The sequence below is a fragment of the Amphiura filiformis genome, chromosome 16, assembly GCF_039555335.1.
Source record: "Amphiura filiformis chromosome 16, Afil_fr2py, whole genome shotgun sequence".
Classification (NCBI taxonomy): domain Eukaryota; kingdom Metazoa; phylum Echinodermata; class Ophiuroidea; order Amphilepidida; family Amphiuridae; genus Amphiura; species Amphiura filiformis.
In genome coordinates, this window is record NC_092643.1 from 11,778,067 (window position 1) to 11,805,881 (window position 27,815).

Sequence of the window (27,815 nt, forward strand, 5' to 3'; positions counted from 1 at the left end):
AGTATTGATGTTACTCACATTGTAAAGCACGCAGTTGAAAAATAAAACATTATTTGACAACTGGGTCATCTTTTTACAGAGCGTGCTTTTAAAACTCGCGCCAAATCACATGCGTCAATGCTGTTGGTGATAGACAAGTTCTTAACCTGTTTATCTGACTAATTCACAGTCTGGATTGGCTATTTGTGGACGTTATTTTGAATTCTAGACGCGGATAACTTAGCCGTCCAAAATTGGACGAGAAACATTTCAAAGAAACACACAGTTTTATTGTGGTTAATGAAGCATGTTCTTTCTGTATAATTTTCTTGTATTTTGTAAGTGTTTTTTTTTATAGAGCGTCCTTTTAGATGTTCAGGCGGAGTTATAATATTACATTACATATTTGTTCTAGTAGTGTACCAAACACCGCAAGCCAACCACGACTCACTTGCCTACGTGCATGGTATAAAGGACCATAAGAACATTCATAAAAGTTGTGTTCTATTTTTCCCGCTACTTCTCAATTTCATCGTTTTGCTTTTCTTTGTATAAGTTTGCCAAGTTATACCAGAAAAGTTCACGCACTTATTAAGATCTTCACTAAACACCACTTTTACAAAAAGGACAATGACAAACTTTCTGATAAAAATTTCGAAATACCAACTTAGTGAAGATGACTATGAATCATAAGGGTCGTCGCCCGGTACGTCCGGCGTTACGAATCCATACAACAATTGGTAAACTTCGCCGTCAACAACTTTCTTGCCAAGTTCTTAACCAGTCAACCAACCAACCACCATCAGGTTCGAAATCGTAAACATGATTTCCGTCAATTCGAGCGTAAAACCTAAATCTTCAGGCACGCGCCGACGCGCGTTGGGGTAATAATATGAACAAAAGGCACAACTTTAAGAACAATATCAAGTTAGTGACCCAGGAATTAAAGTTTTTGGTTTGAAATAGTCAACATGTTAAAACCAAATTGTTATAAGCGTGCCTTCCGTTGTCTTCAGGTCATGTGAGTCGAATTGGCGGTCAATTTTAGCGTTCTTTATGACAGTTACGAAATTCCATGTTTTCGAAATTATTTCATGCACGGTTATGCCTACCACGTATTTTAACAAACCATATTGTTTTAGAACTTTTAGTTTTTGTCAAGGTTTCATGGTCAACTTTTCTGTGCTCATATGTAAACCAAAGTTCCAAATCGCCAAAATTCAAATCAAAATAACTGTTTTCGCTACAAATATGACAAAACCTTTACACGCCTTGTGATGCCAATAACTTTGAGCCGGTAAACACCTTTTTTCGGGTTTGTTTTCTTGTATGCACAAAATGGAAGATATAGTATGGGTATTTATTGTGTTTGTAAAGCTCTATGAACATGATGAAGTTTATTTAGATACTCCAAAAAGTCTCCTTAAGTCCCGATTTCTCACGACTTCAGAAGTCTACATGTTGCCCGTTCAAATCACGCGAGCGGAGAATGCAATTTGACGCAATTGGTAGGGCCTGTGGGTCATATGATTTGGACCTTTGATGTGGCCTATCATGTTATAGTGTTAAATATTATATATTTCGTCCCATCATTCAAACAAGCTATACACTGGTGAAATTTCTTATAGATTTATTCAAACGATATCTATGTTATGGACACGTTTATACATCTAGAATGTTGTTCATGTGCTTCAGGTTGAAGCACCCTATGTACATGATATACACATCGGACGATGTAAACTTGATACTAAAGTATCACGAACTTGTATAATACATGTAGGCTAGCTTATGTCGGGATTTTTTCTTCTTCATATTTTGAAATAAGAACATCTTGTGGACATGGTAAATGATGAGACTAGAAAGTTTAGAGGCTGTGTCCTTTACAATCTCAATCCACATTGCTCATTTAACATTGCCCGGTTGTCGCGCAAACTCTCGTCATCAGATACTAGTAGTCGAATTCACATCATCGATGACAAAGACAAGATGGCGGCGAGCTCAGTCCTGACATGACAACAAATTATTCGCTTGGTGTAATTGGTCGTTGAACTTTTAAACCGAATAACCCCTTTCCCGCCTTTTTCGAAATGCCTGTTTACATCACATAGAAAGATTAGGAATTGTAGGCGACCACAAAACCATAATTTAACATGTATTTCTTTTCGTAGCTAATAATTCGTTAACTTTGGTATCCGGCCTAAATTCAAAAGTTGAATGCGAAGAGAAACAAGTGACTCACTGTACTTGCCATTGCTTGCCTCGATCGCTCCATGTTAATTCGACGCGATTTGTTGGCGATATCGACCGCTAAGATTGGCGCTAAATCGTGGTCGTCTTTTTTTGGCTGACTGCCGACTGATGAATTTATTCACCGTGCTAACAAGAGTGGGAGGCAAAACTGCTCACAAATGACGAATAGATCTAAATTTTAACTTTAAAAGTTATCTTTATTTAGCGATTTGAAACTAGGAATACATTGTACGTTTCGCTTGTGCTTCACGCTCGATACATCCCTGATGACACTACGTCCTAAATCGGCACAAACATCGCCCATTCTATTTGTTGTTTCCATGGCAAGTGTTTTGAAAAAACAAATTTCAACTTTTTTATGGTGTCCAATTTTATCCATACATTATTTAGGGTCTATATTTAAAAGATGATATATTTAGTTGTTAAAGATATAAGCTCAACAAGACCGTGGTTCCTTAGCCAAAACGTAAAGTGCCAAATGCCAACGTATGCATGGTCACATTTTATAAACGCAAGTAAAATCCTTATTCGCGTAGGTGGAACAATTTTACCATGCTAACTTTTTCACTAGTTTAATACCAAGTAATCAAACAGTAAAAAATAAAAGAGAACTTCCATTTTAATTATCATTATGCATTTGTGTAATCCTGTTGAGCTTAGTAATATTGTGCCATCAGTGCATGCAACTCATCGCCACAAACATGGGGTAGTCCTTATGCCAATCAACGAAACTTTTATACCACCTCATCAAGGAACTGAATTGCATTTATTACAAAAACATGGTTTGAGTTTTAAAATGGATTTTGCTGTCCACTGGATAATAATATTTTAATCAGAATCTGTGCTTTAATAAGACGCCTATCTTTGGTCCTATAGAAAAATTGTCAAGCCGCCAGTGAGAGGTGACGAATTTCGGCACGGCGCGGCGTTGAATATACGCGTGTCGTGGGTTTCAGTTGATTCCAAACTCAATTCAACCTGATTTCTTTGTTTCAACTTCATCAAGAAACAGATAGAATACTATTTATATTAAAACATTATTTGGTACGAGAGTTTTGAAATGTATTTTTTCCCTTTCGCTCTGGTATTAAATGAAACACACATACACAGGTCAAAACTCAGGCTGCCGGTGGAGGACACATTTCGGCACGACATCGTATTTCAGGCTGTCGCGGTTTAAGCTGTTGGTTCCAATATTTTTCAATTCGATCCAGTTTCTTTGTTTCAACTTTTTATCAAGGAACGGAAAGACTATACCGTTTATTTTAAAACACGATTTTGAAAGAGTTTGAAATGGATTTTTTAAAATAAGACATACGAAGTTGAGGCCCAAACTGGAGCTGCCGGTGGATGCCAAATTTCGGCACGACGTCGTAAGCCAGTCGAGGAGTTAACCGTTGGTTCCAAACTTTTGTTACTTTCAACTCAAAATGATATTGGCATTGTTTCAACTTCATTGAGAATTAAGTTTCTTGTCACACATGGTTTGGAAGTTTTGAAATGAATCAATTTGCTATTCAAACTTACAGAAGTAATACACCATTGTCCCAATAACAAAACTCAAGCTGCCGAATTTCAGCGTTGGATTTGAGCGCGTCGCGGTTTTAACCGTTGATTTGGTCTGAACCCGGTCTGATCATAATTCACTTCATCCCACTTTCTTTGTTCAACTAGCATTTTATAGCAATGATTTTACATTTTTACTCTTGCACTTATCCCACTCTATCTTTCATAGCTCAATTATCACCGATAAAAGACGGGTATTATCAGGATTACCAATCGAATGTAATACGTATTGCCCCCTTGCTCATTTTCATTTTTATCCCTGTGGTGTTTCTAAAAATATCAACCATGTCTCTCCTACGCATTCCCCAACACTAAACTGACTATTTATAAACAGTTCATCATAACCAAACTTCATATGAATCATATTCCTTATAAACTTATTTGAAATTAAGAACGGTAGCTGGAGCGTTACTTCATCAGGGAGTACAGTTGTTTTGCTAGACCCAAATGCGAGACCGAATTCCAAGACTTAACGCCCAGTTGAAAATCAGCCGTCTCGCCCCATTCCTGTTACCTCTTTAATTGATCGCTTCAAAAGTTTTCAACGTTTTGATTTAATTTCTTGTACATCAAGATACACCATGTTTGACATTTTATTAGAGGTTGCATGAAAGTGCTGTGTCAACTTTTCGTACTGCTACGCACATAATATGTACCTTTTGACAACATAATCATGATAATGGAACTTTTTTCAGTTTTTGTAAATGGTAGTTTGATTGATGAACTATTGAAATTCATTGTGTTGATCCCGAGTTCATATTTGCATACAATACGTTTTATGTTATTCTTAATTGAACGATCTATCATCAACAATGGTGTTTTTGAGTTCAATTATGTTGCAACTTCCCCTTTTTCCAAGAATTGTCACTTAACATGCTTAATAATAATAATAATTCAATTACTCAATCGTATACACGTGTTTACTAGCCAGACTGTTGTTACTTGGGATGTCCCTTTATGTCTGAAATCATATTGATACGTACTTACCCGGGGGGTACTCAAGTTTGGTTTTGGTAGGGACATGCCGCTGAGATTTTGGAAGTAGACCCATAAATATACCAATTTTTCAAGAAATTTGGACCCATTGATACCAAAAGTCAAAATTTTCGGCCGAATTTACCCAAAATTGTCTTCGTTTTTACAAATTTTCCCAAAATTTTGGGAAAATTTTGGCTAGATTAAGGAAAAATTGGGCTGTTTTCCGAACATTTTGAAAAAAGTACCCATTCATATACCAAAATAGGCTTTGAAAAAGGGGTCATTGATATACCAGAAGGCTGAAAATGCTACCCATGTTTGCGGCACGTCCCCGTATGGTCATTTGTACTGAGTACCCCCAGGCGTACTTACAATAGTATTTTTTAATCTATTTAATTGATTGTCTATTTTCCTTGCAGGTTCATTTGAAAGCACATTTTATATTAAATGGAGTATGTATACTTTGGAAAGGAGTGGTAGACTTACAAAGATTAGACGGTACAGGTGCGGCTGAATTTGATGAAGAAAGAGCAAAGGTTTGTTTACATATTTGTTTATAAGCACTATCATTAGTATAATATCGATATCTTTCAATACTGGCTTGATATACTTAGATACTGGCCTAAATACTGGCCTGATATCTTTCAATACTGACCTGATATATTTCAATACTGGCCTGATATCTTTCAATACTGACCTGATATATTTCAATACTGACCTGATATATTTCAATACTGGCCTGATATCTTTTAATACTGGCCTAATATCTTTCAATACTGGCCCGATATCTTTAAATATGGCCTGATATCTTTCAATACTGGCCTGATTTCATTCAATACTGGCCTGATATCTTTCTATAATGGCATATCTTTCAATACTGGCCTGATATCTTTCAATACTGGCCCGATATCTTTCAATACTGGCCTGATGTCTTTCAATACTGGCCTGATGTCTTTCAATACTGGCCTGATGTCTTTCAATACTGGCCTGATGTCTTTCAATACTGGCCTGATGTCTTTCAATACTGGCCTGATATCTTTCAATACTGGCCTGATATCTTTCAATACTGGCCCGATATCTTTAAATACTGGCCTGATATCTTTCAATACTGGCCTGATATCTTTCAATACTGGCCTGATCTCATTCAATACTGGCTTGATATCTTTCTATAATGGCATGGTTCCTTTCAATACTGGCCTGATACCTTTCAATACTGGTCTGATATCCTTTCAATACTGCCTTGATATCTTTCAATACTGGCCTGATAGCTTTCAATACTGGTCTGATATCTTTAAATCCTTGTCTGATATCTTTCAATACTGCCTTGACATCTTTCAATACTGGTCTGATATCTTTCGGTACTGGTCTGATATCTTTCAATACTGGCATATCTTTAAATACTGGCCCGATATCTTTCAATATTGGCCTGGCTGAATGACTACTTAGAAACTTGATGGTTTATTCTGTAGTTTATTTGATTAGAAGTTACTCCCTCTTCACTGCAGGTAAACAAATTACAGTGTGTCAGGTGTAGATAAAAATGAACATCTACTGTGAAAGCTACACATTTTGTGTTGCTAATTCCCCCCTTGAATTTTAAGATGTCCACTGACTTGTAAATTTAATAAATTTAAGATCTATACCTTCATTCATATGTTAATGATGACAATTTAAGAAGTGCAACAATAAAATGTAACACATCCCACCCCCACACACAAAAACGTTCACAGGCACCTCCACAAACAAACCCCCCACACCCCCCGATGTAGAGACATATACCTACAAAACTTACCTGCTACCAAACAGTAGGTCTTGGTCTGCAAACAAAAGCAACTATATCACCATGAACACAATATGATATACAAGAACAAAACCAATTTATAATTTATACTCCATGCATATTTCATTTTAAAACATTGAAGTACAATCAGTAACATAATATATTGAAACTGAAATGATTGCTAACTTACAGGTCGAAGATGTAGTTTTAAGAGAAACAATAGACCAACAAAATAGAAGATTACGGGAATTTGAAGAGAGACAAAGACTGCACAGAGAAGAATTAGAAAGGCAAGCTGAAGCAGAAGTTGAGGTGAGTACTAAGTACAAATATCTTTGGATTCTACTGATGCAAGAAATGTATTCCTATTATGTCCCAAGTTGGTGCAAAACAAGGTACTTCATCACGATTATGCATCGTTTAGGTTTCTGATTGAAAGTAGACACTGAATTTAAACCTTAAAATATTTTACAATTTCAGCCTTTTTTAAATATTACCATTAATTTTGGTCCGCTGTGATTAGCAACAATCTTAAAAGTGTGCTGAGGAGGCTGTCACAGGCACTGTGTTTTCTGAAAAGTTGAGGTGCAACAAAAACTCTAATAAGGTCTGGTAAAAATAAAAACATGTTTCTCGACCAGGATTTCAAAAAAAGGAGGTTTTTTTATATTTTTTATTGAAAAAAGATGTAAATACCCATATTTGGCCCTGTTTTTTTAGCATATAGAATAATACCTGAAAAAGGGAGGCCTTTGTTATTTTATTGTTCTGGTAGGTAAGCCCCCTCTAATGATCACCAAACCAGAAGTGTTTCTTTATATTAGAAAGGCTAGCATCTCAACTTCCTCTAGATGTCTTTCTTCAAAAGTTATAACTGAATTTTAAAAATATGAATAAATTCGTCGGTCGCAACACATAGAGTGGCGTAGAGTGATTTTCAAAATTTTCTGTTTCACATAGTGGCGTATAGGTTTAGAGCTAGCTATTATTCTATAATAGTTATTCCTTGTTAACTATTAAAGATACAGTTTAATAGTTTGAACCTTACACTTTAATTATAAATGGAATCGGGCCACTGAGAGATAACCGTGGAGGAGTATCGACTCCGTTAATAGTAGCATGTCCTTCAAAAACGTTTTGATCGGAAACACATTTTGTCCATCACATACGCCACTAGGTGTTGCGACCGACGAATTGCTCAAAAAAGGAAGTGGAAGGGACGAGAAATCTGTTATATTTTTTACTCGGCCTAACATCAATTTTATGTTTTCATTCTCTACGATCCGAGTAGTGAGAGTGACAAGAAAAATATTTAATCCAGCAAGGAGGGTTTTTTATATTTTTTATTGAAAAAAGGTGTAAAAACCCATATTTGGCCCTGTTTTTTAGCATATAGAATAATACCTGAAAAAGGGAGGCCTTTGTTATTTTATTGTTCTGGTAGGTAAGCCCCCTCTAATGATCGCCAAACCTTCCAGAAGTGTTTCTTGTTTGTAAGAAAGGCTATAGAAAGCATCTCAACTTCCTAGATGTCTTTCTTCAAAAGTTGAATTTAAAAAAAACCGAATAAATTGAAGCAACCTCAAAAACATGAAAAAGAAAGTGGAAGGGACAAGAAACATGTTTTATTTTTTACTCAGCCTAACATCAATTTTATGTTTTCATTCTCCATAAATAACTTCATCATCCGAGTAGTGAGAGTGACAAGAAAAATATTTAATCCAAAAAAGTACCCACGTTTTATTTTCATGACCTATTCTATAGTGCAAAATTCATTGGATTACAATTGAATTCAGACACATTTGGATTTGGTACACTTCCTTGCTTCAATCACAGACAAAAGAAACAAGTGATTTCAGAAACACTTTATATGCAAATCATAACAATATTGCAACAATAGAAACACACCCTTATGATATTGTATTGAATGTCAAACAACTGGCTTTGGCAATATTAGGGTAGTAGGTCAACCACAGCATAGGTTTTCGGCTCTTGTTAATACCAATGTTTCACATTAGACATCATTCGGAGCAGAAAAAGTATACATTTTGTCCATGCATTAGGACAATGTTGGCTAACCAACAAAATAACATTGGGTTACTTTACTTTATTCAGATCAGTTTCTTTTGGTTTATGCAAATTGCACCCACAAAAATTAAACCAGCAATAACATTTGGTGTTTCATACAAATCTGTTTGTGTACCCTATTTGCTTTCTTGCTGTGTATCAGAAATACTTAAACAACATTCGGTCTTTTCTGACCATTGTTGCCTTTCACACTTGGATAATAAAAAAATAATTATAAATGTGCACATACATACATTTGTACAAGTTCATGTTGTATAATTCCTATTGTTGTGCACCAGATGGTTGGTGGTGGGAAAACACCACATGCTGGATAATGGCTTGCTAACAGGTGGATTCAAAAACAAATTAACAATGTCAGGATGCAAACTAATCATTTGAATGAGTGGATTTAAAAAAAATCAACATTTTGTGACTAAATGCTTTAACTCATCTGATGAGCCTAGTGAAAGATAAAGTGTCCTAATGTATATAACACTTCTTGACATTGAAACTCCTTTTCAAAGATTTTCTTTATTCATTCAGTGCATGAAGGCATTTCTGGAAGTCTGTTGTAAATGCAGCTTCTTTGAGTATGTTTTTGCAGTGAAATTTGGATTAAAGTTGCTAATTTAGTCTTTAGGTCATATGGTTTAAGCCCTTGATCAAAAGTGCTCTCTGACATCATGAGACTCATGAAAGTCTTATCAAATTTTAGTCCTTTTGGCATGCATGTCTTCTTTGAATGTATTTATGCTCAACGGTAGTCGATAAGTTTATTTCAGGTATAGTTTTGAACTGAAAACCCATCCTTATCATTAATTTCTCCTCATTGGTAACCACCCTCATAATTTCTCATACCTCATTGGTTCAACCACCCTTTATACCATTAGTTTATCATTGGTATAACTAACCACCCTTTGCCATTTTTCCTCATCTCATTGATATAACCACCCTTACTATTTCTCCTCATCTCATAACCACCCTTGTCATTTCTCCTCAACTCATTGGTCAATATAACCATGCACCTTACCATATCTCTTCATTGGTATTGATTTTCTATATCCATGTACAGTCCTCCATGAGTCCTCCCAGCAAATTTGGCAGTAACCATCACCATCAGTCAGGGTTCTCCCATTACAGCCGGCCTTCTCCACACTATAATCCCTCCGTCACCACCAGCCCCACTCCTATGGAAGGGGTTGGAGGTTACTATAGGGGCAAAATCACTATAGTTCAGATTGGAAATAAATGTTGAGGTAAATAATGAATGATGATGATGATAAGAAAATGGAATCTTGGCAAAAATGACTAATACTTGCATGTAGAAATGAATGGGTACAACCTGCTCTTTTGAAGGCTTTTCTGAATGTTCAAATGTCTGTATATTTGCTGGTGCAGAACAACATTCTGATAGTTCTATTATGAAATTGTTTGTACTCTTATGGGTCATCCCGTTAGAACAAATCCAATATATTAATTTGACTCTTTTGCACAAATTTCTATAGACCATGGTTTAATGATACCTTGGTATGGAAAGTGTTCAGAATAAGAACCTATCAAAATATTGGCCTTTTCTACAGCTGGCTATTCCAGAAGCCTATGTGCTCAAGATCTAGTTGAAATAGGGAACTCGACCATACCTCATTTTCCAAAGAATGGACCCTCATATAGGAACTTTGAGTACTCAGAAAAGTAGATCTTGCAAGAGCAGGTTGTCTCAGTTAAACTAACAAAGATTATTACAACAGTTGAAACAATTTTTCAGATAATACTCTCACTCACACACACTAACCAACATGACCAAATTGTGCTCACTAGATGAGACAAGCAGATTTTAAAAGTTAAAATAATTGAACTGAAAAAATGAGTGCAACTATTGTGGAATGATTAAAAATTGAAAGAAACTATTAAATATATAGCCACTTCCCATTCTCTCATAAAAATTATTTCACCCATGTTTTCAGGGCCTATGTGTAAAATATGAAAACAACTTTTTGTACCACAGTCCAAAATATAAAAAAGCTTTCATCTGCACTTGCCAGGTTATTTTCCAATATAATTTCAGGAACGGAACTTGTCCTTCCTTAATGAATATATTTAATACAAAAACTGTTTTACAAAAGTACCATGAAGTGAAGAAGCAAAATTTTTTGCTTCTTAGTTTAAAAGGTCTTTATCCTTTTCAATAACTCCTTTTTAAAGACCATCATAATGTGTGCATGGAGGAAAGTCTTTATGTGGTGGAAATTGATAGCACCATAGAGGACTACACTAGGGATATGAAGCAACTCATACCCCTGACTACACCATGGAGAAAGTCTTAATGTGTACCTTTATTCACCTTTCTGGCAATGACCCTTGTAAAATTTTGAATTTAAGGTGAGAAGCTTTGTTTTTGAACCAAATCGCTACCCAAGCTAAAACTGCAATAAACGAATCTACATTCAATGCATACTCGAGTACATTCATTCAAAGCATTTTAACTAGCATTCACTGTTCAATGTCCGCTCACAGTAAGTCATTGACCCCAACAGACAGACAAGGAACTGGGACAAGGGGGAGGGTAACTCAGGGTACACGTGGGTCATTGTCACGGTTACAAGGTAATCGTGGCTCTATGGCCTATTTCCGTCCATTTTGTAGTCACAATGGTTAGCAGGAGGTTGTTGCTTGGTAGTCAATTGGTTTGTAGCCTGGAGGAGTTTATCTCCATGCTGCGACTATCAGTTCATTTGCCATTCATTATCGTTTAAGTCGTTACACTTGTATGACAGATCTATTGGTTAATGCTGGGATGTTTTGAGAATAGCTGCCCTTTTCTTATTATCAATTTTCGGAACGAATACTACGAAAATATTTGATCAACGTTTGTAACGTTCATCATGTTTTGCAATCAGGCAGTAGATCTACACAAATATAAATTGAATACAATTATTATCATACGAACAAAAATTGTATCGCAAATTCGCAAGAACCAAATTAGTAATCAGCAAATGTTTTACAAATGGCAGCCATTTTGTATGAAGACCCTTAGCTGCCATTTGACAAGATGCCGACATGGTATAGGTTATCTATGGACTAAGCTTTTAATTGTTCCTGAAGGTTGGCGATGTCAATGGCACTGGCTTCTCTATCAAGATAATAGAGCATGATCAATCATTGTAGTCTTTGTTGAGTACAGCAATTCTGCTTGAAGTTTGCTACACACAAAACATGCTTCCATGATTGGGCCAATGAGGCACTAGGATCCACAACATTCTCATTTATCAGGACACAGTTCTTTAACCCCAATACATTTGTACATTCATTGAATGACCTTTGAAAATTTGGGTACAAAAACTCATACTCTGCAACTTGAGGTCAAATTTTGCACTATAAGTGTTAAATTAAGGTTATTGAACTATGTCATTGGGATGAGACCATTGGTTCATAGTGAGGGGTTTGGTGTTTGTTACTAGATTCTTCATTTAAAGAGAATAGCAGTGGTTGTTTGTCTGCTTGATATTTGAACTCGATAGTCAACAGATACCCATTGATTTCTGATATGGATGAGTTGTTCATCCATTGAAATTTAGTGGGGTTCTTTTTTTACAATTTAGATTTTAAGATTAAGAGTTATTTTTCTGCATTCAGGAAATTCTTAACTTATTGCGCTACAGATAAGAACTGGCAACTTCAGAATTACAATCTACATTCAATCAATACAAAATATGACAAATGGAAAGAATTACAATTATTGTACTGAACAATTCTGCCAAATATGCAGCTTTCAAAATGAGCAAATCCGATTTTTGGTTTCTATAATCTATATAGCAGAACAAAAATGAATCTGATAGTCCCCATTTCTAGCAGCTCTAGGAAGTACTTGTAAAAATCATCACGTTATAAAATCATAGACCTGGTTATTACATCTAGGTTTCAGTTTTAACCAATTTCCCTGTTGAGGGAATTCCAAGTTTCTAACTTTCTATAGTATATACTTAATGTTGCAATTAAGAAGCCATTAATGTTAATTTGAATTTAATTTTCTTTTTCAAAACAACTATGAATTAGGAAATAAATTGAAGTCCCTGAATCCCAATTTTTCAAAAGGATCATACGAAAGTTGCTATTCAATTTTAAATGATTAGGGTACATATCACTTGATAAACTTGGCATGTACAAGAGGAATAGTCCTCATCAGCTGGTTACCATAAAGGTGATAGTTTCTTAGGTGGCATATTCGGTCAATTCTCAAGTTAGTCTTTAGCAAAGAGTGCCTACTTGTCATCAAGGGGGGACGAGCGGCAAAGCCACACAATGCACAAGCACAGCGCCAATGGCCTGACAGAGTGGCAAAGCCTTCACATCAAGTGGCAAATAACCACTCTTGTTTCTATGATTGTATGTGGTACCCACACTTTGGATTGTATAGGTTCATAGTATGTAGCACTGTGTTTTATTTAATCATAGAATTGGCCAAAATACCAAGTCATTTTAAAGAAACTCCCTATGAAACTATCTGTTTAATTTATACTCTGTGTGATCACTCTCAGTCCTTTGTCTCTGTCATATATTTGTAACAGAGAACCTCAGAACCACTTTCACTTTAATACATGTGCTCTACTCAAATACAGAAATTATATCTTTAAGTGAGATGTTCTTAGGCCAATTACAATTGATTCTTAGTTTCCTGTTTCCCGCCCGCGTCCAAAGTAGAGAATTGCGAAATATTTAATTATTTTATTTATATTTTGGATTTTCTCTTTAAAAATAACTTTTAATGGCTACCATTTGCTACTTTCTGACTTTGATCATATCATCTATAATGATGAATAAACATAGAACCTAATTGTACCATTACTTATGTATAAAATCAAACATAGTAGTAAAATAATTAAATGCATGCTCCTTGTCAAAATGGCTTGGCGTGAGGTTAGACCACTTATTTCAAAATAAAGAAAATAAAAGATAATTAATAATTAATAATTAAAAGTCGCCTCATCCCTGGTTTTCAACCATGAAACAGGAAACTAAGAATTAATTGTGAAGGGCCTTATCATGAGTCACACTTAGTTCAATTGCATTCCCATACACACCACTTAAGTCAGTGTGATGAATACAATGATATGGCAATTGATCATTTTGTCCATGCACAGTGTAACTGAAGGATTCCCCCAGGCCCATAGCCACAATTTATTGGGGGTGCAAGTCCCCATGCAACTGGCTCCAAAGTGGACCTTTTGTGACTTTCTTTCAAAAAAAGGCCAGATTTCAATGTTTTTACCAAAACAGTGCACTTTCTATGAATTTTTCCTTCAAGAAAGGGCTAATTTTGAATGCTTTAACAGAAAATAAAGGACCTTTTTATTCAGCTTGGTATTTTCGGATACAGGTATGGCTTTGATTTTCTACACTGAATACACTGGCCTGGCTTAGGTATCACTAGCAACACACTAGCATTCTTTCAAGTTAAAAGATACATGATCTATGTTTACCACATAGCCTATGTTTTAGGCTAGCAGTTTTAAGGTAGTAGCTACACTACAGATATTTCAATGGTAGTAAAAGTTGGGACAGCTTAGAAAGCATTCAGTGAAGCGGAAATTAAAAGCACTAACAAAGCTGCAACATATTCTAAATGCTACTATTTGAACTAAAATGCCACATTAATGCACATAAGGGCTTTCATTTGAGCTGGCAAACTACTTGCTCATGAAATCAACTGAAACCTTTTTACCAGTCTACGTTAATAAAAGTTTTAAAATTGTGTTACACTTCAAAAGATATTAAACTCACTTTAGTACTCTATTTTGAATTGAAACTCACCAGTATGATACTCTACTTTGATGATTTCATTGCCTCCAATCTGATATTGAGCAATCCAATATATACAGGTGACTAATACCTGTAATATTTTATACACAAAGAACAGTACAGAATCAAAAAACAAGAATCATGCAGAGCTAAATTAAGCTACAGAAGTTGAATCAGGTCCAGCATTTTGACCACAAATTCTTTTAAATAAACTTAAAGACCAAAATAAAAACTACACATGTTTCCTGGGGTTTCTTGAAATAGAAAAGTAGGCAAATTATAGATACATATCACCTGTAGTTTTCATCCCAATTGCATCATATAAAATGATACTGAAAATATTAGCGTATCCAATTGCATCGTTGTCAGACACTTATTATTTTGGACATGCACCACAATCAGTGCCCTCTTAAAAGCTATTTTTACGATTCACTCAGGAAATTTGTTCTGCATTCACCTTAATCTTTTATTACGTACAGTGAGGGCAAACAAAGAAACATATGTGCTACATCTCATCTTTCTTGCCAAAAAGTGCTGAGTGTTTTGGCTTAATTTAGTCTTAATGTTACTGTAAGGACTTAAGGGGATTTTATGAAGATGGTGACCAAGATACACGGTATTTAAAGTAATGATTTAAATAAAAGAAATAAAACATGCCATGATATAATCAAATCAAGACACTTTGTCTTTAACACACTGCCACAGGTGGAATAGCACCTAGTCACTTGCGTAAGTTGCGTTGTTTTACGTTGAACAGGTCTGATTCACCAAGTCCCGTAGGCTGGGCTTTTGTAGATAAGGGCAATCTGTAGGATTACAATTAAGACAAATCAGGTGTAAATTTGTGTAGGATGATGAAGGAATTTGTAAGGGAAACTTATACTATCAGGGGATTTTCAAATTTCAGCAGAGCATGGGAAGGCGTTAACGAGATCCATCCCCATTGGGATTTATATCGGACTATTGGATAATCGTTTATGGACAAGTTAATTTAGATCATTTATCGGATTAGGTTGTAAATTGATTGTAGAAGCAATACATTGTGGTAAGTTCAAGTAAAATGGTTTGGCATTTGCTTGCTTGCTCACTACTTGCAATCTATATTGAGTTGTATTGTTCTAAAAATTATGCAATGATATATGATTAACAATGAGATAATTAGCCCGGATACTTAGATCAAAAGTGTCAATGACATCAATGTTACATTTTTTTTTGCCTTTTGTACGGTCACACTAATACTAATCTACCAATAAGCTGAGAGATAAAATTAGGAATATAAATTGATTTGTCACAATTCAGTTTTATTACAATTTGGCATTTGAAGGGGGTGCAATGATTTGTTGGCATGTTGTGAGGGGGGAAGCAATATCTGGCAGGCTGGGAGAGGGGGGGGGGCAAGGAATTTTAGACATTTTACCTCCCAGGGCTCATATATTTGCACAGCTCAAAAATGTGTATTACAAAAAATATGTACAAGGACAGAGATGGCTATTCTTGATTTACTTATGCCATTTCTAATACTGTACTCAGTAATGTAGTATTCTATGACCACCCAGTTAACCTGCAGCATACATTGTAGTTATCGGGAATGCCTGTGCATAAACTAGATCCTGATGACTAACTAATACTATGCGTGTATGGATATTTTTGTAAATGACATCATATTAGATATATCATGACATTAAAATAATACAAAGACTACTGGATCATATACCAGACCATTCAACATCTAATTATGTTATGGCATACATAGTACCAATACTATTTTGGTAAAAAAATAACTAAAATTCTGGAAACATGAAGGATATGTATTCTTCTCCAATACAGCATTAATTGACATTATTAAAAAATAAAAAATAAAAAAACACACACCTGCATAAAAATTGGCCTTAAAAAGGTGAGACCCACATGGTCAATAGATTTCAATGGGATATAGTATTGTATTGATGATCTACATTGTCATTTGTTAATGTTATGTGACAAAAGGAAGGGGAATTCCCTTTTTTTACTTTCAGTTAACCATCATGTTTATGATCAAGTTCAATAGTCTCACCAATTTCAGTCTGTTAGGCCAACAAAAAAAATGTTTGGTTGCCCTTCCAAGACTAAAATTTGGAAGGTTGGTAGGTCGATCTTTTTTTTTTTTTTTTCATGTGTTCTTACATTTTTCCTCCATTTTGAAATGGCTGGTAGTGACAAATGCTTGATCATTTTAAGGTAAAAAAATTGTGCAATTTTGGACTGATTTTAATACTTCTTATTTGTAATCATATGCATTAATAATAAATAAAATGAGTGAATAACAAAATGAAATGTTCATGATACTATTCAAATTCAAGGTTTCTTCGAAAAAAGTAATTGGAAAAAAAATGACCCAAGATTTCTAATTTTTTTGGTCAGTCGCTGAGGGCAACCAAACAATTTTTTTGGCCTTATTCAAATGTCAACAGAATAATTTAAAGTAACTTCAGTTAGAGAAACTGTCATTCGATCAGTATAATATACTTATAAATCAAACACTATAGTTCTTCTGAAATATTATTATTTATATATACTTTTTATGTTATCAAATCTGTTTTTGTTTACAAGACCTTTTCAAAACCTTGTATTCTTTATAAAGTGATTGAATTGGAAATTTGTTTTTAATGCCTTGAGTGTTTTGGACAATTGTGATCATAAAATCAACAAACTGTACCACTTAATCCCGAATACTGTTTACCTTTTACAGGAGAGCAATAATATTTTCCCAGTTGTACAAACATAAGTCAAATTTACAATATTTGATATCTTTAAATTGTACTAAGGTGTACTTGGCCATATCTACGATATTATAAACGAGTGGGATCAGGGAATTCCCCGAAGCATTTTATTTGAAATTCAAATTTTCGAGAAGAACTTTCAAAACATATGGCTAAGATTCAGAAATAAATATGTGCAAGTATTTATTGACCGAAATCAACATTAATGATTGTGCAGGATATGAAATACAAACCTGATTGCTGCCAGTTATAAACTTCAGCATTAAAATAAAAGGATTTATAGTAAAAATGTTGATAAATCTGCAATATTTTATAAATACAAAATGTATGAGTACTAGCCTTACATTTGTTATGCAGCACATTTAAATTATCATGAAACAAATTATGCATTTTTGTAGGTTTTTTTGTTTATTTGTTTGTTTTTTAATTCAACCCCAATCTGCTCCATATGCAGCTCTATATTTCCCTATTTCTGCACCAGTCAAAATGCAAAAACAAAAAGCACGGTGGAGTCCCTTATTAAATTTTCACTACACCTTGATCAAAAGGACAAAACTAGTAAATCACAATCGTTAATTGACACGCGAGCACTGAACTCTTGATCATACAAGCAAGCCACTTGAACCTCTCAAAATCGGGATACTAACCCGATTGACTAACGAACCATTTATTAATTAATAAACAGGGGCTTTGTTTTTAATACATAAAGCAGCCAGGTGAAACATTCAGACTTGTGTCGGATCCCCATTAATCTTATCAAATCTGGTTAATATCGGTGGTAAGCTTACATGGAATTTGCATACGACTAAATATCTTCAAATAGCCAAAAAACACCACCACAAAGAAACAATGTGGTCAGTTTAAGTTCATTTTCTGCTTGAATTAACACACACACAAGCAGAGTTTAGATAGTCATTGTGATTTCCGCTGCAGAATATTTTCTACTTGAATGTTTCATTGACCTTCAGGGCTTCGTTGAGTTTATAGAATTGCCTAAAAACATGCTTTATAAAGTGGTTAACCTATTCTGATTTTCATGCAATTTGTTCAAATTAAGATTATTAAAACAATGGACAGGGTTGTTGTCATAGCTTGAGATTTAGGTTAATAAAATTTAATTAATTTCTTGCATATTTTATTTATTTCTTGCTTGTGCATAAATATTTGAATACTTTCTGAACACAAACACCCACTCGTGTGCTTCTAATGGCTAAGTGTAGTATTTTATTTTAGAGTATATAAACATCTATGTGAACGAATATTCACGAATTGCGCCGGAATTGCTGTGATCTGCCCTTTTCCCCAGTTCTGGCACTTCGTACGGGTACTCATGCTCCTTGGCAAACTTTGAAAACACCCTTCTTGCATCATATTTCAGGATAAAAACACCCCTATTTTTAGTGATTTCGCAAATTTTTCACCCTTCAATGGTGCCCCTTTTTGTCGCTAAAACATGAACCATATCTCTATAATATATGCCCCTTTCGACCCTTCATAATTGATGTAATGTGACATAATGCGCACCAAAAGGAATAAGGAATCTGGGATGATCTGTGCGATTCGTAAATGAAGAATAATGAAACAACAACAATTTATACATGTGATTCGTAAATGAAGAGCATCTTTTTTTTAAATTTCGCAAAAATTGATCTGAAAGACTGACTCCTTTTTGTGTCTTGCTAATTGTATTTCTTCATCTGAAAATACGCCTTATTTTGTAAAATTACGGACAAGCATGGGGACCGGGCTTTTTTATGGTCTGTGTTTTTCCTAAGCATAAATGACAACCTTACATATTTCAAATTAAAAAAAATACCCTTTTTCATGGAAATGGTTAAAAAAATACAATTTTGCTAAAAATAAATCAGGAGTGCTCTTGTCGCAGCTCTTATTCATACAAATACGTTTTAAGTGGCCATGATAACATCATCACGTATATATTTAGTTTAGGGTAATTATTCCTTACGGATATCAAAATGAATTTTATTCAAAGTATTAGTAAAGTGTCAGTATGCAGGTAGCCAAGATTTAATGAATGAAATGGATGGCTGTAAAAAAGCAGCCTTTGGTGTTAAACTGGGCATGCAACTGTTAAAGTTGAACGACTTGATCAGTTGATAGAACTACGGTGCTTGAGGGTGATTAGTGGAGTTACAGCCGATCAGACCGCAGTTCATGCCTGGGTCAGACTCATGAAAAACCTGCAACACTAGTAGATCAGTTACCAATGCGATAATAAATATAAGATTGATAATGATGATTCTGTTGATTTCTAATGTCTATTAGGTGACTGCATAGATAGATGTATATTCGGAGATGCTCAAAATTATGTAACATTTAGACTTGCCTGTACAGCATGTTTTATGTCTTAAAATCTACAATAAATTTGTGTTTTGGTTTTAACATGACTATCATTTTACAAATGGTGTCACAAATCTGATCTGTAATAGCTGCCTATAAAATCTGACTCTTACTGTCATATATATCTATATATTTACACATGTAAATATATAGATATCTTATGATATTATAAGATACATTTTACCATATTCTCAATATAATATTTTAAAACTTAATTGCAATCTTAAATTGCACTTTGCACATTACAATTACAATGTACAAAACAAAAGTGGAGATACATTTTTGCTTGAAACAATAAAAAAACACTACAAACTACAAATTACATTAAAACGGAAATGCTTACATTACATTTCACACCATTTTGAATTGCGATTTGCAAGCAAGCAAGCTAGCTAGGATGAATTATTAACCATGTTACAATCTTTGCCTGTCTGTCTAGCCTGTATGCCAAGTGCCTGGGTATGTCACATGTGCCTGGTTTTTTGGACCACATACATCTGAGTATAAGCATGCCTTGCCTATAAACTGAATAATAACAGTGAAATTAACCCAATTAGTAATATTCAATGTCTGTGTTTTTATGTTTCGTTATTGTACAGTAATTTCATTAACACAGCAGTTTTAACCCAATTCATTTTGAGCGTCCCATTTTGCTTTTAGTTTTTTTTTAATATATCCAAGAGGGAATTATTTTCTGTAACTTTTCAAAAACAATTTATTGATCAAAACACATTTTCAGTTTATCATTTTCCATTGTTTCATCCCAAAGAAACAAATTCTTAGTTTGTACAGTAGTAGCATCTTTTCGTAACCATACCATATTAATCACTTTCTTGCATTTTGCATAAAAGCATATTTTACCTTTACACCCAAATAAATAATTCCCGTTTTAACTAAAATAAACTGGGGATAATTTTTAACACTAAACTAAAAAAAGCCGCATTTTTTCTCTGCAGGTTCGCGATCACAGAGCGAGCTGAAGTGAAACAAGGCGGCTTCTTCTCAACTACCTACACCAGGCATGGCACGCAGGCAAGACAGGGTACTGATGCTGGATCGTCACGGTAACTAACAAAATGGCTGACAAAGCAAAATGGAATTGTGGATGGATGTCTTTCAATAAATAGACAATGAAAATTTGATAGTTTTAAGTATTTTGAAAAGCAGGTTTAAGAGAGCTTCATGCAGGTTTTATGTAGCGTTGATACTTGACTGAAATATTCACGTACGTACGGTACGCAATACGGAATGTATGATGAAGAGAACCCATGTAAATTCAATTGTACAAGTCATTTATAGTTAAGAATAATTGAAGCTGCTTTATGTAAATTACGACTTTTATACAAACTTGAATTGATTCAAAGGTAGCTGCATTTTTCAATTCAAACAAGAAATAATTATTGCTATTATGCTGCTGAAGAATTGACTATGTAAGAGAAGACAAATCAAGGATTGTTTTCTACGATATTAAAATACTGCATTTTCCAAACATGGAAGTTCAATTAAACAAGTTTAATTTAAAATACAGAACATCATTAATCAATTGATATGCTGCATCAAATTTTGTATAATTATCTACTTTTATAACTTGTCCTGCTTTGCTACGTTTTATTAATTTTTATTAATTATGCTTAATTAAGCTAAGGTTGAATTGTCACCTTTTGAACTGTTTTTTTTTATCAGTACATAACATCATCATAGAATTGTTTTACTAATTGTTTTACTTAAGGAAATAATTAAGTGTTTGAGGAGTTCAATGAGAATTCAAGGTACTACTAGTATTCTAGTTCTGAACTGTATAAGGCCCCTAACAGTCAATTTTGAGTTTCCCGTCACAAAATTTCTGAAAACAAGTGAGGTAACTTTTTCATTATTCATTATTTTTCTGCCTTTTATTATATGACCAACACGCATGTAAAATGTGTTGTTATTTGCCGCTCACTCACTTGAAGATGGATGTTTAGCCCAAATGAGATTCAAAAGTATATTACAAAGAGTCTGCAAGGTTGACAGCAAAATGTATGTTTTGATTTTGATTTTTCCACAAAAATAAAGGGTTATTCATAATTTTTTTTGCAAATATAACCAGTTTTTATCGGTATTTTTTGGAAAATCACAATAATCAATTCAAGTGAGGGTCAGAAAATGAAGTGAGGGCGGGTGACGGGAAACTCAAAATCGACTTTCCTTGGCCTAATGTAATATCAACCATAAAATATGATGCACTCATATCATGTGCTGGGACTTGGATGCAATTGTTTAATATCTACAACTGTTTGACTCTGGAAATCACATAATTTACATAATTAAGCTGGAAACCAAGATAAGTTAAAAGCAAAATATATTAATAGGTATGACGAGAAGGACATTCTCATATCATGAACTTGTTCATTTTCTTTTCAACTTGTACCCTTTTTCTTGCTATTTTATGAACTGTAACAAAACTGGTCACTCATGGTTGAAATTATGTCTATTAATTCATACCAGTCATCATTCATTTACTTCATTAATGATGATAATTTCAGTAAATTGCAATTTAATAACAATAGCTGTATGGATTAATTAGAGTTAGGTATAATTTACAAGTAACAAAACAAAAAAGGTTGGTTGCATTTAGGCTTATGTTTGATTGTTACGACCTTGGGAAAACAAAAGCCAAGACTTTTGTTGGAAATGAACAAAGACAAATTAATACTGTTCTTTAGCAAAGGTGTTAGACCAGGGCATGTGTTCTTATACACTCCACCAGTTGGATGATGTATGTTGTGCTATCTGCATTTGAAATTAAGCTGCAGGACATTATGTGGGTGGAAATATATGCAGGGCATCATTTAATTAATAAATTTATTACAATTTATACATAAAATTATCATTGAATTTTGAATTTTCCAACAGATGTAAATTGATATCATGCGGAAGTGTTTAAAATATTTTTCATATAGCACATTGATGTTAAATTGAGCAATAGTTGTGATTTTAAAGTCCCATTCAGTGATCCCAGCACAAGTGTGAAAATATTAAATTGCTTATAAATTGCTTAAAAGTGAAGGATAAGTCATTCAAATTGTCATTTGGTCATTTTGAAATGAAAAATATAGCAAAAAACAAAGAAAACATCAGTGATGAAGTTGAAGCCCCATTCAAATATATGTAGCTAAATGTATATACTGTCAGTATATAAATTACAGATTCATGTAAAATGTCTTATTTTGTCTTAAATTCACGGCTTTCAGCTGAACCACTAGCAGGCTATGTTATTAAATTTATGACAATGACAAAGGTTCCAAAATCTGAATTTTGATGATTTTACCATCGTCCGGATGAGCAAATCACTGAATGGGCCTTTAAGTGTAGCCCAGGTTGATATTACATGTAAAACAATGATGATCAAATATAAGTTTCCTATTGGATGTAATTCCTGTGAACAACAGTGTTAGAGACAAATGTGTGCCAAATCTCAGCTAAGTTATAAATCCTTTCACTGAGCCATAGAGATCAAAGGTTCATCTCAATCTATTTCGATCCAACCCAATGATCACCAAATTCAGTGAATTGTTTGCAGCTTACAATTTGTTCGACTTATAATAATCGGAATCATTTTCGCCAAATACAAGCCAAACAAACTGTAGTAGGTATTCTGAATCAATAGGATTTGGCATATTGTAGAACCACCTCCAAATCAAATAATTGTGTCATATGTTGGTGGGATTAACGAATTTTCTCAGAAATTCATGTTGTGCTTGGCACTTACTGAAATACACTGGTGTTATTACCACCGCAGTGCTTGATGATGGGTGAAAATTCTGTTGTTTTCCACTTTGCAAAACTTAATAGTAAAATTTTTACAAGATTTCTCACACATTTCCTAGAATATCAGTAGGTGGTTCACCATGTTCACCACTAGCCCTTCACCATAGCAAATAATTTATCAGATTCCAGATATTTGTGGATAGTATTATCTGTTTGAACACATCTCTGAATGCCAAATAAAGTGGCCCGGAAGTTGAGTCCAACCTGGTTTGGGTCGCTTTAACTTACCAGAAGTGGTAATATTTTCATCACTTTTGTAGTTGAATTCTAAGCTAAAGAAAAGCACTTTACCATTTTGGTCCCTTCTCCCACTGGTCATACTGATTATCTAACTTTTATAATCGATATTGTTATTATACTGTGACCAAAACCACTGGAGCAAAAAACTGTAGGCACTGAAAAAAACAATTATAATTTTAGTCGGTATAGCAGAACCACCATAGTGTACTGTGGAAAAAGTGTATCATACTTGGTTGGACTACTCAAGCCCACTTGAACTTCACACTTGTTAATTTCCCAGAAATTTCATCAAAAATTAACATGTAGAGGCAGTTCGAACCCACAACATTAATTACATATCTGCTCATTTCTCATTGAGGTGTGTTTCATCTGGTAAGATCCTACCTAAGTTAAAAAGAAAAGCTAATTAATTATTTAAATTGCTAGTAATACCTATTAAAGGTAGCTTGAACTTGAACTTAAAAAATATTGAATACCACACATGTATTTTTTAAATAATCCTGTTTTTCTAGTCTTCCTCTATCCCTTCAGGAAGGATTACACCCTTTATTCTTTCATTTTTCTGTTTCCCCCTCCTATTACTAACCATTAATTACCCCTCCCAGCCAGGAAGAAACTGGGACTATTCTCTGAACCCAGCACTCATGCATTGTTTCCCTATATCCATAGTAAAAAGCATGTGGCGCCCTAACCACAGTTTACCAAACTCCTACATAAACTTTGCAGTTGCCTTTTGCCCATTGGCTAAAAAACTGTTTTATCCGTAACTTCAATTGGAAGTTTCAACATTGGCTTAAGCATTTATAAAACAGAAAGTAGGAAATTATTCGATTATTTTTCTGTCATTAACTTACCAAGATAGAAATCTTGGTAACTATTAAGTTATTGCATCCGTATGTTTGTTGTTAAGTTTTTAAGAAAAATTGAAAGGAATTGATTGATTTTTCTGATTGAATTGAAGCATACAAAATGTTTTGTTTAGTTCTGGCATCGCTCCTAAACAGCATTGCCAATAACTTCCTGTCTTATGTCTTAATATGATTCACACAGGAAGCCAATGCACAAGGCCCGAAGAAAAGAAAGGAAAAAAAAAACACCCCCAAATTAAATTAATAACCAAGTAATAAACTCATTCAGCCCAATTTCTGACATTATTACATGTATGCAAACAATTTGGACTAGTTTGTTTCCTGTATCACTCAATACTGCCAAACAGGGTTGCCAAACCCCGATTTGGTAGCCCAATTGGGTGACTTTTGAAGATTTTCCATGCAACTTATGACAATTTCCTGTCCCATAGAAACCAATTGTTAAGAAAAAAATTGGGCGACTTTTCAACATTGGCTTCAGCGACTTCCGATAGTTTCCTGCCCCATAGAAACCAATGGTAAAGAGAAAAATTGGGCGACTTTCCAATTATTTGACCCGTGATTCGGGCTGAAATTGCAACCCTGCTGCCAAACGTCTTCTTCTTGGCACCCTTTTGTGTGCTCTGTTATGAAGCGTAGTTCCTATATACTTGCTATGTAAATGTAAGATTGGTACCCATATGTGTGCTTTCTTATTCAACCAGATCATTACTTGCACTAATTGATCTATTAATCAGGTCTTTACCTCCGTGCATAATTTAAAACTCATTAACTAGATTAAATCAGCTCCTAACCATCATTCATAGGTCCAAATTATTTTATTCCTCACTCGCTCCCAATATGAAAATCATTGACACCTAGCACCTGCTGAATATGGACTTGTATGCACTACCTGTCAATCTAACATTGCTTCTGATTGGTCAATTACATGATATCTTCATTTTAATCACCAATCAGAATAGAGCTTTGCAAATAATTCACCACAATTTTTTGTGTGGTGAATTTATTCTAACAAAGTTACTGATTGGTCCAATTGATAATGAAAACTTCTTTTTGGCTAATCGACAGGGAGTTCTCATGGGGTTAAACGTGCATCTCTAACTCTGGTATATTTGGTCTTTTTCCAGGGTCTATGGTCTTTGCATTAATACCTACACCCATAATGTTCTCCTGGGAGTTAAATTTCTATCATTTTGACCCAAGTTTAGGCAAATCTTTACGGTATTTCATAACTTCAGTTTTTATTATTTTCTGCTGACAATGAAACTCTTATATTCTGCTTTTTGAAGAAAAAAAAACCTATACCTTAAGAAAACACATTTCTAACTTCACATGGCCACTCAAATGCTGTCATGACCGACCAGATCTATCTCGTTTATGCAGGTTTTAAAATGAGACATTCCAGGGGTACTATTTATTCAAAAATGGCCCCTGGTTTTCAGAATCAGTTGCTATTTTACTCAAATTGAAGATGTTTGGATTGCTCTGCACTTGCTTCAAAAAGAATGCAATGCTGTAGCATTTTCTATTATGAGAAATTGTTTTCAATAACAGTGAGTACATATTTTTACAGAAGTGCTTTTTTTCCATACCTTAATTTTCAAGTGATGTCTATATTATTATAACGTGACCCCGAATGTGACATGTTTTTCAATGGGTAAAAGAGCGTTTTTCTTCCATAACTTACAAAAGTGCTTATTTTTTCCCATACCAAAAAAAAAAAAGGAATTATAAAGTTATATATCCCTGAAATATTATTCCATTTTATTAGCACCATGTTTAATTTGACAATTTATTTCTTTGACTTAAGGAGTCAAAATGCCAGTTCACTTGGCAAGTCACATTACTGTATGAGTAAAACATACCCCGAATATCTTACTCATTTTGAAACCTGCTTGTATTTGTATCATAGCTATTTGTATATAAACGTAAAATTATTCTTGAAATCCTGGATTCGATTTCATGGCCTAAACTATTTCTGCTTTGTTTTTACTGGTATATATTGATGTACTCAGGTTAATAGCTGAGCTATTAAGGACATTATCTAAATTACAGAAAGGCGATTTGTAAATAATCAAGTCTGGCATCATTATTGTCTTAATTATTAAGTAAATTTATTGTATTATATAGTGTTTGTACAAACCTTGGTATGAAGAATTTGAATTTTGAACAGAATATGGAAGTAGAAGATAACAAGGAACCAATGCTCATTGGGCCATTCCATTTAAAATCCACACTACCCCTGTGGGAGATTGAGCTAAAGTCTTCCACAGAGGGAGTATGAGTTTTGAATCGAATAGACAATTAGATAACTCAGTCCATTTGAAATACTCACTCCAGTTGTGATATATCTAGGTAAAGCCATAATAGAGGGAGTATGGGTTTCAAAATGATTACCCTGACTAGTTACATTTGAAAAACATACCCCCCCTGTGGAAGATATTTCCAAAATCTTCCACAGGGGTAGCATGGATTTCAACTGGAATAGCCCATTGGACTCTAATTCACTGTGATCCTCTACTTCTATGATCAGAATAAGCTTATCTGTTTATGATGGGATGGCCGGATTTTAATGAGTCATTTTCCACATTTTGGTATACACAACACATCAATTTGATATATCTTAAATGTTTTGATAAGATTTGTATTAAATTTCTTCAATTAAAGTAAAATATTATATGACCAGAGATGCCACTCATTTTCATTCAAAAAACCTTAAAAAGCATGTGAATACAGGCCAAAAAGCGCCAAAGCAGGCTGAAAATAAATAAAAACATGGGAATTTGGATTCACAAAACACCTAAAATCAGGCTAAAACCTGAAAAATGGCATCTCTGTATTACTAAGTGTGAAAATATACAGGTGAAGCTCAAATTTGAGCACTATGATAAGCTTATAAACAGGTTGCATCTGAGATATGAATGCCAAATCCTGTGTGGAAAATGCTCATCATCCAATAGCCATAAGTTTACATGTAATTTTCAAAAACTGTAATAGAAATAATATTTTAGTGGGAAATATTACAGTTTATGTGAATTTTCTAAGTTCAAGATCCTGCACTGTGTGTGAGATAAATAAAAGAGATTGTAGATTTTCCAGAACTTGAATATGTGTTTTTCTCTGTTGAGGGCAACTTCAACATGGTTTATACCAAAAAATAATCATTTGAAACCTTGATTGGTAGGGATTTTAGTACTTTTACGCATTTGCATGCATGCATGCTGACAAACCACCCGCAACATAATATACATTCTGAAAAATTAGGTTAGCGTGCACAATTTGATAGTCTGCAACCAAATACGCACCCACAACATTACCAGACTTGAAGTGAAACACAGTAGTCGGAAGAAAATGCACATC

At 34.3% G+C, this 27,815-nt stretch overlaps 1 protein-coding gene across 2 annotated transcripts in view; it reads left to right on the forward strand.

Annotated features, from left to right (window-relative positions):
* LOC140135571 (core-binding factor subunit beta-like) overlaps positions 1–27,556 on the forward strand; it is a 33,972-nt gene extending 6,416 nt beyond the window's left edge. The window contains exons 4-7 of one of the 2 annotated variants that reach the window (XM_072157109.1): positions 5,193–5,309; positions 6,746–6,865; positions 9,693–9,876; positions 20,493–27,556. In XM_072157109.1, the coding sequence (XP_072013210.1) occupies positions 5,193–5,309; positions 6,746–6,865; positions 9,693–9,875 (420 nt within the window). In that variant the 3' untranslated portion in view covers position 9,876; positions 20,493–27,556. The remainder of the gene's footprint in view (positions 1–5,192; positions 5,310–6,745; positions 6,866–9,692; positions 9,877–20,492) is intronic. The other variant, XM_072157110.1, reaches the window with a different exon arrangement.
* The last annotated feature ends 259 nt before the right edge of the window (positions 27,557–27,815 follow it).